Source organism: Elephas maximus, chromosome 25, assembly GCF_024166365.1.
Source record: "Elephas maximus indicus isolate mEleMax1 chromosome 25, mEleMax1 primary haplotype, whole genome shotgun sequence".
NCBI classification, from domain to species: domain Eukaryota; kingdom Metazoa; phylum Chordata; class Mammalia; order Proboscidea; family Elephantidae; genus Elephas; species Elephas maximus.
The window spans coordinates 30,890,631-30,906,626 of NC_064843.1; the positions used below are offsets into that span (position 1 = coordinate 30,890,631).

At 44.5% G+C, this 15,996-nt stretch overlaps 2 protein-coding genes across 4 annotated transcripts in view; both read right to left on the reverse strand.

Annotated features, from left to right (window-relative positions):
* Positions 1-3,073: 3,073 nt before the first annotated feature.
* On the reverse strand, positions 3,074-8,738 carry ADIG (adipogenin). The gene is made up of 2 exons (XM_049868737.1): positions 8,612-8,738; positions 3,074-3,192 (listed from the first exon to the last, which is right to left on the reverse strand). Exons 1-2 carry the CDS (start codon positions 8,736-8,738, stop codon positions 3,074-3,076), a joined length of 246 nt encoding a protein of 81 aa, XP_049724694.1.
* A 1,066-nt stretch (positions 8,739-9,804) lies between these two features.
* The window catches only part of RALGAPB (Ral GTPase activating protein non-catalytic subunit beta), a 97,706-nt gene continuing 91,514 nt past the window's right edge, over positions 9,805-15,996 (reverse strand). For all 3 annotated transcript variants that reach the window (XM_049868834.1, XM_049868832.1, XM_049868833.1), the window contains 2 exons: positions 14,385-14,533; positions 9,805-13,915 (listed from right to left, as the gene is read on the reverse strand). In XM_049868834.1, coding sequence (XP_049724791.1) covers positions 13,722-13,915; positions 14,385-14,533 — 343 coding nt within the window. In that variant the 3' untranslated portion in view covers positions 9,805-13,721. The remainder of the gene's footprint in view (positions 13,916-14,384; positions 14,534-15,996) is intronic.

Below are 15,996 nucleotides of genomic sequence, written 5' to 3' on the forward strand. Positions count from 1 at the left end.
TTTAAGCCAAGGGGCAACAGGAAGCCTTCGAGGGTTTTAAGCAGAGGAAGGACGTGTTCCAATTTGTGCTTGGGATGGATCTTTCTGGCTAAGACGGCAGAAAGAACAGAGTGGGGCAGATCAAGGGCTGGGAGCTCAGTTAATAACTCAGGTCTCATTCTCTTTCCCTTGGGCATTTAAAAAGCCTTGACATGGTGGTAGGTGGGCTATGGAGAGACAGAGAAAGAGGGGGCAAAGATGATACCCAAGTGGTATGCAAGAAGGTATGTCTTCTTCTCCAACCCAACAACCCTGCTGCCATGGGGTGAGTAGTTGGGGGTGCAAGGACAGACTGGGCCTTCTTTAAAGGTCAGAACCTTAGGCCTCTCACCTTACCTTCTTCCACCCCACAACCTGAAGAATTGGTGTAGTGGATCAGGGCCTGGTTCTGGAGTCACAAGACCTGAGTTCAGACCCTGACTCCATCAGTGTGACTCTGAGCAAGTTACTTGACTGCTCAGTGCCTCAGTTTTCCCATCTGTAAAACAGGGATAACCAAAGACCCTATCTCATAAAAGATGTGTATAAAGCACATAGAAAAGTGCCTGGCACACTCGGTAAGTGCTCATTAAATATGAACTAGTATCTTTATAACTAGGCATACAGCAGATACTCCAAATATATTCATAAAATAAATAGTTGTTATCAAAATCAACTTAAAGCCTAATCAAAGAGTGAGTTTAAAGTTAAGAGAATGGAAGTTCAGCACAACCCTGCTCCCCACACCTTTGAACAGATGAGAAAAGAGATCAGGGATTCCCAGGAAGGATCAGGGACTGCTCAGGTTGGTACCCAGGACCCAGAGCTCATTGAATGAATGGACTTGGGTCAGAACAGGCAGGCGTATTGGAGTCTCCTAAGCACAGGAACACCTATGTTTCTTTAATACAGATCCCACAGCTTCTGGCCCAACCCTGTCTTGGGTCTTCCTTTGAATTCAGTTGGCCAACTTCTCCCCATGTGGCTGCTAATATTATCTTCATAACTTGGGCCCCTTCTTGGGCAGCCTGGTAGGTCATCTGTGATGGTAGAAAATAGTTTGTTCCTCTGGGGGCTTTCATGTGCCCATCCAGGGGGGAGACTAGATTGAGGGACTTCAGAGAAACACCTCACTCTCCAACATCGTCTTCCATCCCTGGTAGGTCCCTCCTGTCCACTGCAGCCACTGCCACAGCCCAGCTGACTCCAGGAAAACGGAGCTAGAAACAATCTGGGAGGTTGAGTCTAGGGATAGCACTGAGGTGAAAGAATAAGACAGACAAATAAATGATGGAGGTGGGAAGGACTCTATAAATAGCACACGGGTTCTGGGGCAGAGTCTGAAGATCTGCTTTTCTGCCTCCACTAACTATATGCAAATAGGAATGGCTACATTATCAGCATCACCCATCACAAAAGGAATGTGCGTGGTCCCATGTTCAAAACTATTAAGAATTCAATACAGCAACAGCAGAATATTAAACCATGTGTGGGCCCTTCTAAGCACTGGGCCTAGTGCAACTGCTCTGAGTGTGTGTACATATGGGTGCTTTTCTGGGGAGAGGGCCTCAACTGTTAAGATTAGTGGACCAGAAAGGTAAAGAATCAGTGTAATTGATGTTAAGTGATGGTCCCTGCTACTCATCCTCACCTCTTCCCTCCATTTCAGACAGGGAGGTGTTCCAAGTTGTGACCCACTGGGGCAGGGTGGGGTTAACGAGCATGTTGCACAACAACAGACTTCAGGGTAAAGCAGGCCATGTGGCAGCAGGATGGCAAGAAGTGGATGCATGAGAGATGAAGTTTGGAGAAGAATCAGGAGGACTTGGTGGTGGACAGGATGTGGAGTGGGGGAAAGAAGGGCATGAAAGTGCCGCATATCCATGAAGGGTGACTCCCAGGTTGTGGCTGGAGGAACTGGATCAATCAAGGGTGGTACTGTTCATGGAGATGGGCAAAGATTAGGGTTGTTGTGTTTTTGCTTTGTGGGGGAGCAATGAGTATCAAGAATTCCATTCTAGACATGACAAAGTCTCAAGAGGGCAGTTAGATAACTGAACTCAGAGAGAAGGCTGGAGGGAGAGACACATGTTGGGGTCATTGGTATAGAGCTGTTTTACTCCACTGGAATGGCCGAGAGCTCCTAGGGGCTCACTATGTGTGAGAGCGCTGTTGCTTTGGGCAAACTATGTTATAACTGCCCTGACACTCAGTTTCCTCATTTGTAAAATGGAGATAAGAATAAAACCCTCTTCTTAAGATTCCATAAATGAGTTTATGAAAGGGAAATGCCTAGCATTGGCTCTGGTACCTATTAAGCATCCAATAAATGATAGGTATTATTGTTATTGATAATACGATTACATCATTTCTTCTACAAGTATGTAGTGAACCCTGTGTCAGGTATTGCTTTGGGTGTTTTGGGTATGTCTGTGAACAAGACAAATTAGCATTTTAGGAGGCGATAAGTGCTATGGAAAAAAGAAAAAGTAGAGCAGAGCAAAGGGGATCATGAGTGGGGTGGGGAGAGGTTGAAATAATAGGGTGGTTGTGGGAGGTTGGGGTGCCCTACTGACAAAGTGACTTTTGAGCAAAAACTCGAAGGTAAGAACGTTTGCCACATGGATGTCTGGGATAGAGAGCTTCCAGGCAGAAAGACAGCCGGTGCAAAGACCCTAAGGAGGGATGTGGATTTCAGTCTGAGTGGCAAGGAGGCCAGTGAGTGCTGGGAGAATGGTGGGAGGTGAGGTCTTAGGGGTAAAGCCTAAGGGGACCTTTAGGGGAAGATTCCTCATGGCAGAGGCAGCTAGTCCTCCAACATGGCAGAGGCAGTCAGTCCTCCAGCATGGCAAAAACAGCAGGTCTCCAACATGGCATAGGAAGCAAGCCCTCTAACATAGAGGGTGCCAGTTCTCCAGCATGGCACACAGAGGAGGCTTCCAACATGGTGGAAGCAGCCAGCTTTCCAATATGGCAACCACCCAAAGCTTTGGGCATTAAGGCTCTCCTTTCCAAGCCATTCACTCACGGAAGGGCCTCACCTGGCAGCACAGGCTCACCAGTGGAGCCTCTCCTCTTCTTGGCTATGGAATGTGCCCTCCCAGCAAAACTCAGCTGGCCCTTTGTTCCATGGCTCCCAATCGAAGCATAAACTGGAGTCATTTTCCTCTGAATCTGTGGAGGTACGAGACAAGGCATCTTGGGTGGTCACATCCCATCTCCTACTCCTGACCCAAAAAGGGCTCCCTTCCAGGGCTGGACATTCCTACAGCCTTCTCTGGGGTCAGGGCACCAATGCCAAGTCATGACATATAGGCCAGCCCTAAGGCCTCAGGAAGCCTTAAGGAGCTTGAATGGTGACCAGGGGCCAAGAAAAGTTGTTCTATGACTCGGAAAGTGGCCAAATCTACACACTAGAAAGGGAGGGACCCTAGAGGTCAGTAAAAGACCTACCTGTATTGGGCAAGGTCCAGGAAGGTGCACTGAGCAGACACGAACCCAATCATTGCCCCTCCATCCACTCTTCACTAGTTCACCCACTAACAAATATCTGTGTATATATTTACAACGATTTCCATTGCAGCATTGTTTTGCAGTGACAGACACAACACCCTGGAAACTGCATGTCCATCATGCAAAGTATGGTTGAGAAAACTGTGGTATGCTCCCACCCCATGGAGACCTGGTCCCTCCGCCCAATGTTGAGTCATAAAGCTGTTAAAAGAATTGCAGTTGATCTCCTTCTCTTGACTTAAAAAGGGGTGTCTGTGGTGTATTACAAGTAAGTTGCAGAGAAATGTTTACGGTAAGGTCCCTTTTTTTGAAAAAGAAAGACCTCTCCCACCCAAAAATGCTGTTTTGAAAACCTGCAAGTTACAAAGTATGTTCCTGACTTTGCTAACAAGGCTTGTCTTGTGAAGGCAAGGTGAAAAAGGACAGGGAGTAGGGGAGATTATTTTTCTCACTATCGTCTTGTATTGTTTTACTGATTATGGAAGAGTAAAGAAGGCTGAATAAAGGGAGGTCCTCAGATTGCAGACCAACAAAGGGCAGGAGGTAGAAAAATCTCAGCCTGTTTCCTCATCTGTAAAATGGGCACAATAATAACATCTTCTGTGAGAAGGGTTAACTTTTAAGTAAAAACATGTAATACTCAGCACAGGGCCTAGCACAGGCATTTCACAATGTTGGTGGTTGTTACGATTTATGTATCAGTAAAATGGCTTGAAGCACTATTATCCACTACAGAGACTGGTTATTTCTTGAGCACGTTATTACGTGCTAAGTTCCTTACATGTATTTTCTCACTTAATCCTCTTAACTTCATGGAGGTGCTTACTAGTATTTGTTGTATTTTACATATGAGGAATGAAGGCTCAGAAAGATGAGGTGACTTGTCTTGGCATACAAAGTCAGGAACGATGGTGCTGGATTCAGATTTGTCCCCGTGGCTCCACAATAGGAGCCCTGGTGGCGCAATAGTTAAGTGCTCAGCTGCTAACCAAAAGGTCAGTGGTTCAAGCCACCACTGGCTCTGTGGGAGAAAGATGGTGTCAGTCTGCTTCTGTAAAGATTACAGGCTTGGAAACCATATGGGGCAGTTCTGTTCCGTCCTATAGGTCGCTATGAGTTGAAATTGACTTGATGGCAACGGGGCTCTGCAGCCCCATGGAATTCCACTGGGGGACTTGGTTGAAGTCAAGGAATTCAAAGGCAGCTTTGAATTTAAAATCTTGCTTCACCAGTTCTGGTCCAAGGATCGCAATGCAGGGTGGGAAGGACCTTCAACACAACCCAGATGAGTGTAGACCCAGAAACTTGTGCCCACTCCTCTGTTTCAGCCCCAAATCCATGTCTCTGGAGGGTTCCCTTCTTCTTTCTGCAAATTTCTTTCAAACCACAGAAGGAAATCTTTCTCTTGAAGGTGCTCGGGGCTTCATCCTCTCTCCACAAGACACGGCCAAGGATTAGCGTTATTCCACTGGCCAGTTATCTGGGGGTTCAGCTACCCATGGCCTTTTTTTTGCCTCAGTGCCAGTCTCACCAGCAATTCCTTCTCCTCTCACTTTGCTTTTCCCTTGACTTGGGAGAGTGCCACTCTCGGGCCACAGGCACTCACTCACCACGGCTCAACCCTGTTCCCTTTGATTACGGGTTCAACTGTATAACCCCAAAAGATATGTTGAAGTCTTAACCACTGGTACCTGTGAATGTGACCTTATTTGGAAATACGGTCTTTGCAGATGTAATCAAGTTGAGGTCATTGTTGTTGTTGTGTGCTGCAGAATCTATTGTGACTCATAGTGACCCCATGTGACAGAACAGGACTGTCCTATAAGGCTTCTCAGGCTGTAATCTTTACAGGAGCAGATCACCAAGTCTTCCTCTCAAGGAGCTGCTGGGTGGGTTGAACTGCCAACCTTCAAGTTAGCAGCCAATTGCTTAGCCATTATGCCTCCAGGGATCCTCAATGAGGTAATTCGTGGTCCCTAAATTTTTTTTTAATCCAGTATCATTGGTGTTGTTATACAACAGAGACACAATGGAAGAACACCAGGTGACGACAGAGGCAGAGATCGCCTCTATAAACCCAAAGAAGCTCAAGGATTGTCTGCAACACCAGGAGCTAAGAGAAAGGCATGGAACAAATTTTCCCGTAGAGGCTTCAGGGATGGTATGACCTTGATTACGGACTTGTAGCCTCCAGAACTGTGAGAATAAATTTCTGTTGTTTTAAGTCATCCAGGGTGTGGAGATTTGTTGCGGCAGCCCTGGGAAATGAATCCAGCTTCCTAGTCCTGAAACTGCCCTGCTGAGCCAGGCTGGGAGGGTGGGGCACAGGATGAAGGCAACAGAGCTACTTTTGTCTGCGTTCATATTGGATTCCCAAACAAACAGATTCCAATAAAGGGATCCAAGTCAGAAAAGTCAGAAAACCACAAGCCTGGGCGTCCTGAGCGTCCAGCCCCTGACAGGCCCCAAACGTGGGCAGACCCAGACCATGGCACAAGGGCAGAACTCATGCAATAATACTGACAGTTCCAAGATAAGGCCCCTGAGAGAGTTTCACTTCGTTGCAAAATTAAGAAAAGGACTTATTTCAAAACGCCACGTGAGATGCCAATGGGTGCACAGCATTTCAGGAGAAAGTATGAGAAGGGGCCAGAGTGGTCTAAGTTGTGGCTGGCTTAGACTAGGGCCGGGGGAGACTGGTGTCTTTGGGCTGGACTGGGTGGTGGGTGAGGTGTCCTGCAAGAGAAAAGCCATGCCCACACCTCCTCAACATTGACAAAACCCGGCACTGGACTATTTTCTCCTCCTGCAAGAGCATACTATGTGCCCGGCCCTGTAACCCACTTAGGACTCCACCAGCCCAAAGTGTCAGTACTATCTTCATTTTGTAGATGAGAAAACCAAGGCTCAGAAACCAGACAACTGGCACTCTTAAGCACTTCATAGGCATGTGACTTTGGGCAAGTAGCTAGCTTTTCCTGAGTCTCAGTTTCTTCAATTGTAATATAGGTTATTACTTCATAGGGTTACTCAGAGGATTACATGAGCTACTATTCGCTCCTGTGATGGTTAAGGTTGTGTGTCAAGGTGGATGGGCCATGATTCTCAGTGGTTTGGCAGTTGTATGATGTTGTGATCACCTCCAAGATGGGATCTGCTGTGAGTAGCCAATCAGTTGAAAGACAGTTTCCTTGGGCGTGTGTGGTCTTGCATGCCGATCTTGGGATTCATCCATCTTTGCGGCCTGTAAGCCAGGAGTCCTGCTCTCTGATCTGCTGATCTTGGGTTCGCCAGCCCCGTGGCTACGTGAATCAGGAGAGGCTTCTGTCCTGACCCAGGGACTTGGGACGTTCCAGCCTCTACAACCTCTTAAGTCATCCCTTGATACAAATCTCTCCCTATATATATTTATATGCTTTACTGGTTTTGCTTCTGTAGAGAACCCAGCCTAAGACACTCCCGTAAAGATTACAGCCTTGGAAACCCTGTAGGACAGATCTACTTTGTCATATAGGGTCGCTATGAACCACAATCAACTCAATGGCACGCATTATTTTTTATATTTTTGTTCTTGTTGAGAATATACACAGCAGAACATATACTAATTCAACAATTTCTACATGTACAATTCAGTGACACTGATTATATTCTCTGGAGTTATGCAACTATTCTCATCCTCCTTTTAAGTAGTTCCTCCCCCATTAAAAGAAACTCATCACCCACGATGGTTCCTATCTACTCTTTCGAGTTGTTTTTGCTGTTGTCAGTTTGATCCCATGTAGATAGATCTTAAAAGAGCACAATGCTCAAGGCAGACATTCTTTACTAATTAAGCTATTGTTTGGTTTTAAGACTTCTGGGGATATATCTGGTTTAAGATTTAAAGATTATCACACAGCAATAGTTTCAGAGGTTCATCCAGCCTCCATGACAACAACATTATTAACTATTAAGGGCCAAGGCTGAAGTTGGAGCTCAAGTCTCCTAGAAGCCAAGATAACTTTTATAGCCAATATACCAAGTCCTCCAGCTCCCACCAGCCACCAGGTCTGATGGCCAAGTGTCATCTCTCAGGGAGACTGGGGTCCATCCTGGAAATTTGCAAACACCTTAAACATTTTCTGAAAGCAAAAGGACTTCCCAGGCTCTTGCCAGAAACTCCCAGTAATTACACAATTATCAGCCCCTACATTTGAGATCATGGGGCAGGTGGGGAGGGATAAACTGTTCACCCTGTCTCAAAGCCATCTTCCTAGGGCTGGCTGCGTGCTCCGCACCCTCCCTGCCCAGCTGGCCAAAGGTCATGGAGCTGAGCAGCAGGAGGTGAGAGATCAAGAGGAAGAAGCTCCTCAGCTGAAGGCGGTGTCCAGGGAGAACAGGACACCTGGAGAGAGATCACCCCGGCCACACAGCCAGGCCACATCCCCGTACCCCTAGCTTCCTTCATGACCACTTTGCCCAGTCTCTTGCTCCTCATGGAGGCATGCTGAGCTCAGGACAAATGTCAGTGGCCTCCACGATCCTGTGTCCCAGATAAGCCCAGATCCTCCCTGAGGTATGGTCTGGACAGGAGACAATGCGAGTTGTCTCTGGGCACCTGGTAATGCTGAAGGCTGCCACATCGCATTGTGCAAGCTGCTCACTGTGAAAAAGCACCAGCTGAGGGGGTGAGTGGACCTGAGATTCACCCATGCTCTGCTCACTGAGCGTTTCCCTGGCTGCACCCACACAGAGTGGCACATTTTTCCATCTCATCTGCCCAGAGAGGCCCCCTCGTTCTAATTTGTACAAGACACATGCTAGTGGTGGCCCTGAGGGATTCACTGGACCATCTCCCCACAAAAACCACAAATACACGCACACATACATATTGCTTGTAGTCAAACTCGAGGATTCACGGACCCCCAGCCTCAGCCTTGGACTCCAGGTTCAACTCTCAACCACCAATCCAGTCCTTTTCTCTTGCAGTTGACTGCTTTCATCTAAGCCAGCTGTAAAAATGTGTGAACAAAACCCCTTTCTCCAGTTGTTCCCGGAGACCCTGACCTGTTCAGTCCCCTGCCCAGCCTGGGTGGCTCACCTTGGCTAAGTAAGAAGCGTAGCCAGACGATCAAAAAGAACAGCAGCAAGCCCACAGGCAGGCAGAGCCAGAAGGCCAGAAAAGAAAACGTGAGGTCATTCACCAGTGGCACCAGAGGGTACTTCATGGTGTGTGTGTGTGGCCTAAGCGGGCCAGCCTGGGTTAGGCTGGCAGGGCTGCCTCGGGGACCTGGGGATCTGGGCCACACACTGCCCTCTGTCCAATTGTGACTGAGTGGGTGATGTAACAGGGAAGTCAGAGTGTCCTGCGATTGCTGTTTTGAACCAATGGGTGGGAGTCAGGCAGTGAGAGTTTAGCTCAGATTTTCTAAAAGGGCAGGTGGGCAGGCAGGCCTGGGTTTGGATCCTAGCTAAGCTGCTATTGGGTTCATGTGACACCTCCCTGATCCTCTTTCTTGTAAGATAGAAATAATTCTTACCTCACTAAGCTGCTAAGAGTTAGAAAAATAGACGAGATAAAAATTATCCCTAGGCGGGTGTTTATATTCAAGGTCCCAGAGACCTCCCGAGCCAGCTGGGTCCCCAGGTCCTGTAACTCCAACTGCAGGTGCCCACGTTCCCTCTGTGGGAGTAGTGGGACGGCAGCAAAAGGATGGTGCACTGTGGATCTAAAGCCGGCAGCTACACTCAGCTCCAGCCAATAACTGCTGTGTGGGAGACGCAGACCCAGTATTGCCAGAGCGCCTGACTTTTCTAAGAGTCAAAACATTTGGATTTTTATATGAAATCTCCCAAATTTTAAAATGGTGACTCAAACTTGGTCAAAACATTGTTGGTTCCATGGGGTTTCCAAGTCTGTGGCCTCCCGGAAGCAGGTCATCAGGCCTGTCTTCTGAGGTACTTGCGGGTGGGTTTGAACCACCAACCTTTCAATTAGTAGTCGAGCATTTAACCGTCTGCACCACCCATGGATTCCTATTATGTATTGTTGTTGAGTCAATTCTGACTCAGGGCGACCCGTTGGGTGTCAGAGTAGAACTGTGCTCCACAGGGTTTTCAATGGCTGTTTTTTTGGGAAGCAGGCTGCTATGCCCGCGTAAACTCTATAAAACTGGGGTGAAAATGCACAGATCTACATTTCGAAGGGTAGCCAAAGCACAGCAGAAAAGCCCCTGGAAAGAGCACCCATGTGAGAGTCAAACCCACAGCCTGTAACCAAAAGCACACACGAGGTTATTAGATAAGAATCTCCTTAAAATTTAATTGACTAAATGTATTACATTCAATATTCCATGGGTTTCCTCTGGACAAAGAATCAGCATAAATACAAACAAGCCTCTGGGCCTTCTTCCCTAATTGACGAAGATAAAACACAAAAAGTGAGGGGACACGGGGACACCTTCATATGTACATTTTGTCTTTACTTTACAGTTCAGTGCCAGAAATATTTACAGAAAATACAATAAGAAAAAGATTATGTCTTGGCAACATACTGAAATTCATACAAATTGTATATATGATTTCAAGCAAATGATGATACTGTTTTTTTTTTTAGCCACAACTGCCAAGCCCTTCGGAGAAGAAAGATGTTCTTGGTCACTGTAAAAGATGAGGACTTGGGAAACTTGGTTTACTTCGACAAATATTTATTGGGCGCCTACTATGTGCAAGGCACTGTGGAATCCCAAATTACACCTTTTCCCTCACCACTAAAAAAAGAAAAGCATCTGAAGAACATGAGTTGATATTCTGAGAAAAAACACTGTACAGTACATGGCTTCTTTAGCTACTGAGAAACCCACAGTTTGATTCCACATTGTACGAATGGATTACCTCCAGTCTCCCCATGTCGGGAAAAGAGGCTGTGATGGAAATCTTTAAAACAGACCACCTAACTCAATTTGTCATTTCATGTAAACATATAAATCATTTCTTTTTAGGAAGGTATAACCTGAATGGGCTTTAAAATGCTGAATGGAGAACTACTGCCAGGACGAGTGCCAAATTACCTCCAATACATTTTTCACTATCTACCACAAAATATTACTTTGAGCAAGGTTCTCACTGCAAGGCTTCCACCTTCCAATAGAAATAAATACTCCTGAAGCCTCTGCCTCTCTAAAAATCAATTCTGCAGAGCATGACGAACGCTACCCCTGTGTATGCAGAAGTGACTGCGTGAATGCCTCACACGCAGAGCCCGTAGGCAACTGACATTACTATCCAAAGACAGAGATACTTTGTATTTATAAATGAATCTAGAGGAGAACGGGCTGCCCTGAAAGAGAGGACCTCAAAGTGGACAGCACACACGTGTGTGTGGGGTAGAGCCGGGGAGGGGTAGGGGGCAGGGAACGGGGTAGGTCAACCCACCACAAAACCATTCCTTTCAAAGGGCCAATGGACAGGAGGGGATCTTTGGAAGAAGCACTGGACGAAAGAGAGAGGTGGCTAAACAAGGAGAGGGTTAAAGAGGCAAAAGCCCTTCTCACTGTCCTTAGTGCTCCTAACCAGAAAAGAGAAACCTCCCAAACACTCGAGGAGGGAGTATGAGGGGCTACCTGCACCTGTCTCTTGGTTAACACTTTCCTCTTCACAGAATGCCACTCACCTACCCTCTGGTGCAGACAGAGGAGCAGCTCAACTGTTCAAGCCACACACCAAAGTCGTCCTGGCTTTCCCAAGGTTATGAACACATGCTAGCAAACTTATCAGGTAGATTACTAAAGATTATTATGAAGAACTAATTATGTTCCTCTGGCATCGTTCTGCTCAAAATGTTTTTTTAACAAAGGCAGTTGGGTGAACTTAGTGACCATGAACTCAAACCCATACTAGTGAAAGGTCCAAGAGGTGGACCTTTTCGGTAGATGCTATTTTGAGCAAAAGAAACCAACACCTGACAAGGGATGCAAGCCCATATTCTGTTTGTGCTGTACACATTGGGGGTCTCATGCCTTCAAGGGTGCATATTACTGAACCCTCTGAGGGACCACAAAGTCTTCCAGGTCACACACTGCATTCAACACCGGCTGTTTACTTATCAAAGCCATCAGAATTACAAAAAGTTGCCAAAAACCAGAGGTAATTAAAAGATCAGCAAACCAACCCCCAACACACCCCGCTGGGCATTTTTCTGACATCAGAACTACACCAAAGGTAAAAGTTTTATCTGAAGAATCATACTGAGGAAGTACATCTATACTAGTTCTTTTTAACCTCTGGAATGTTCTAAGTTGCACATCAATTTAGCCTTCTCTGTTCACGTCAACAGAACAAGGGCCCATTTTTCCCTTGAAATGCTCCATCTGCAACTTCCTTGAAAGTTGTCAAACCTGATTTTATACCTGCTGAACTTCTAAAACATTTTTAGGATGGAACTTCCTAATCTTCATTACATACCCCTCTCCCCCATGCTACCATTTGGGACCATCAATTTATTGCCCAGCTTAAAAAGGAAGTCAATTATTGAATAATATTATACCCTGAATGGAAACTGGAGTCATAGAAGGAGGAAGTTAGCTTTACCTGAGCTTAAAACAAACATAAAAACAAGGGTTTGGGAAACGTAAAACCAAGAGCTGCTATGCCCACATCTCTTGCTCACAGATGGCAAAATACATACTTCTGGAATAGCTGCACAGGGAAATAGATCCTACACTATCCCCTTCACCCCCCATTTGACTAATAAAACATCAAAGCAAAAGAAATAACCTAACAAGACCCTGGTAGGTCTGACCTACACAATGTACTGACGTCAGAGTTCACGTGGGAAAACCCTTTATACAGCTATGATCACTCCTCTTTGGAATTCAAATGTCACTTGTTTTCTTAACACAAAATCATCTTAATTAAGAAAGAAGAAAGCAGGTAAGAATAGGAGAAACGAGCAGTGTATACTCTAGCACTGTAACAGGCATCCTTGTATGGATGTTCTGGGTCTGGCCACCTCAAAACTTTTATCCCTGGCAGAAAAGTAGCAGCGAGGTAACAGAAGTATTTCCAAAACCCTGGCAGGGATTTGTTGTGCCATCAGCTGGCAAAGTCCAGAAAACATGACAACATCCATTTCTAACAGCAGCGACCCAGGGAGGTGGGTCACTAATGCTTGTCAATTATGATGAAATCCAGTAGCTCTCTGAGACAGATCTGAATTACTAGTGCTGAGAAGCTACTTCCTAAACCCCAAAATTAGAATCCTTCATAAACTATTGCAGTTCCCTGCTTGGTCCTGAAATAAGAAACAGTGTATGAAACCAAGTAATTCTCAATCCTTGTTGTGAATTTATATTTCTTGATATTTAACCAAGGAATTACAAATGTTTAACCTGTTATTATGCCACCAAGCTGGCCCCCCATGGAGAGAGAGTGTAGCCACCACTGCTGTCTTCCAACTTTTAACTCTAAAGACTTCATCTGTGTCCCCATTAAAGCACAAGGCTGCACCTCTAGTTTAGATCTGTTCCTTGGTTGCCCAGAAATTGAGGGCTTCTGTTCAGACAGATCCTCTGTGCAGTGATGAGACTGGCAACTCTTTGGAAATGTGGAGAGAAAACATGAAATATTTTAATGTCAGACTTCTTATCTGAGCAAAAACCATTTATGCTCTCCTTTTTGTCAGTTTGACAGCTGGATAAAAAATGGACTTACAAGTGAGCAGAAGGTTGAGATTTCTTTCTCCTCTATGCAATCAGCATCTTTTGAGTTTTTAAATGTCCTGGAAGATTCTAGACAGATTTTAGTTTTGAACACAACCTCCTAAAAAGTGAGGTATAAAACTATCTTCAACTTCTAATTTGGAAACTTGTCGATACTACCAATGCACGTGTTTAACTGAGATGCATAAAAGCCTTTCTCCTGAAAAATCTTATATTTAACTAAAATTGTCACTTTTAAAAGAAAGTTTATGGCTAAAATGTATATTGTCATTACCAGCAGGAATATGATTGTGTCTGGGAGCCCATTTCATTAGAAAGCCAAAAGTCTTCTATCGAATGGGTTTATAATGTGTTTCTTCTATTCTGGTGATTAAACAGTAAGCTCTTAGGAAGTGATTTGTTTTTATTTTTACAGTGATCACCTGTCAAATAGTTTTGCTTTGATATTATACCCCCCAAACTGGAGTTAAATAATCCTGGATAGACAGCGGTCTAAGAACTGCAGTTCTTGAGTCCAACCTCCTGGAAAAGTGAAGTATAAAACTCTGGCTCCAACTGCTTGTTACGGTACTTGTTGACAATGTCGGTGATTTTCTGTTTCCGGCGCACATGTGGTGGACTGTAGGAGTCACTCTCTAGTCTCTTTCTTCTACAAATATTAATTACAGTCTGCCTCACCAGGAACCCTTAAAAACAGAGATGTTAAATGTTAACAATCAGTTAGTTAGGTGAATTATCAGTATTCAAGTAAACCATTCTCTGCATTCTCAAAATATTTCATTCCATTTGTAAAACTTTCAGTCTTCAAAGAGACAGGCATAGCACTACCAAGATAAAGATGTCAGAAGAAACATATAATGGCAAGGAAAAATAAAACATCTGGTCTGACAACCCATTTCCTGCCCTAAATTACAGACAATAATCTTCATTTTCCAATACTCAAAGTCTAAATTATAGCTCCACTCACATTAACTATATTAAACCATTTTAAACAACAAAACATGCTCCCTGTGTAACAAGAGTCCTAATATTTTCTACACATGCAATCTATAGAAACATCACCATTTCCTTATTTTTCCTTCCTTTGGTTTATAAAAACATGAACGAACAAGACAGAAACCTTAACCTTCTGCCACACCACATAGAAGACCTTACCGAGTGCTCGCCTGCTGACTATCATCCCGTCCACAAGAGGGATGACCATGTTAAACTTTCCAGTGGCTCCTTGGATTTTTATCCGGAATAATCCAGTGTTTAAAGGGTGGATGAAGATGACAGGAACTTCTTTTTCAAGAGTGGTTGATCTTAAGAAAAGACAAGACTCTTTTTACCCCAGACACTTAAGAGCAGAAGAGGAGAACTCCCCCTGCAGGTAGTGGTTTGAGAAAAGCCAAGGGTCAGTCTGCTCAGAAACCTCTTCTTAAGGGGCCGTGTTGCTGTCCCCCCTCCCCGCCCCTCTCGCTTCTCTCCGCCCCATGACGCTTGGCCCTAAAAGCCCATCACTGGGCTAGCTTTTTGAGCTGACAGAAGGGGCTGAGAAAATGTGATTAGAAACCACTGGGGACGTGGGGTGGAAGGAAAAGCCAGAGACATCTATTGTGGGGAGGCATGAACCTAGGGACCAGCTATGGGCCTTTCACTTAGTTCTTCCCTCTTGGAGGATACACAAGTAGGAATACAGCTTAGGTCCATTATGGGAATCCCTAGGTGATTAGTCTGGGCCAGCTGCAAGTATCCTCCTCAATGAGGGTGATAAATGGCCATGTCTGGGCAGGGTCAAAAGAACTCAAACCCTCTGAATAGTAACAGATGCTAAGGTTAGCAACCACACCTTCAGAGAAGAGTGAGCTACACATCACATGTCAGGAATACATCCAACTCATCCAAAGGAACTCATGTTATTCTGTGATACCACACGTCTGCTTTCTTTTTGCAATGCAATGAATTTCCTTTGTACGGGTAAAGTGGTTTGGCCAAAGCAACACTGAGTAAATCTTCCAAGATGTTTTTTAAAGCAAATCAGTCCTATAGTTTTTGCTGTACCCAAGACAAATTCCAAACCTTTGCTAATCTACCAGTAAAATATCTTATAATCTAATTGCACTACAACTTTTGACCTGAAAAGGATTTTTTTTTCAAGTACACTGTAGTTAAAGTTTTCTTCTAAACTGTTTTAAGAAAAATCTACCTCATGACAACTATTCTAGTCTCTTTAGCAAGTCAGTACCATGAAGAAAAAAGAAAAAATGACTGCTCTGGATTAAAAGAGATTTAGAGAACTCAATAACACATATATAGTCCTGAAGTAGGTCCTGATTTGAACAAACCAGCTGTAAAGGATATTTTAGGGGAAAGCAGAGAAATTTGAGTAAACTGGCTATTAGATGATATTTAGGAATTATTACTAACTTTATTGTTGTTATGTTATCTTTAGCTATTTAAAAAGTATTCTTACTTTTTAGAGATGCATACTGAGGTATTTAGAAGTGGACTGTCAGGATATCTGTAATTTACTTTAAAATACTTCCACATATAAAATAGGAAGTTTTAAAAAATGATTTGCCTTCTAGAAATTAAAAAAATGGCATATGGTAAAATAAACCGTCTTTACTGACTTCATTTCATCAATAATCTAACAATGTGATAATAAATTTGTTTTAAGTGTAATTAGGATCAGATAATGTAAACAGAAGGAACCCGCTCAAAGTTAAAATATCGTGTTTGAAGGTATCTCTGATGTGTTGAGATGTGGTCGGCATTTTGGGTC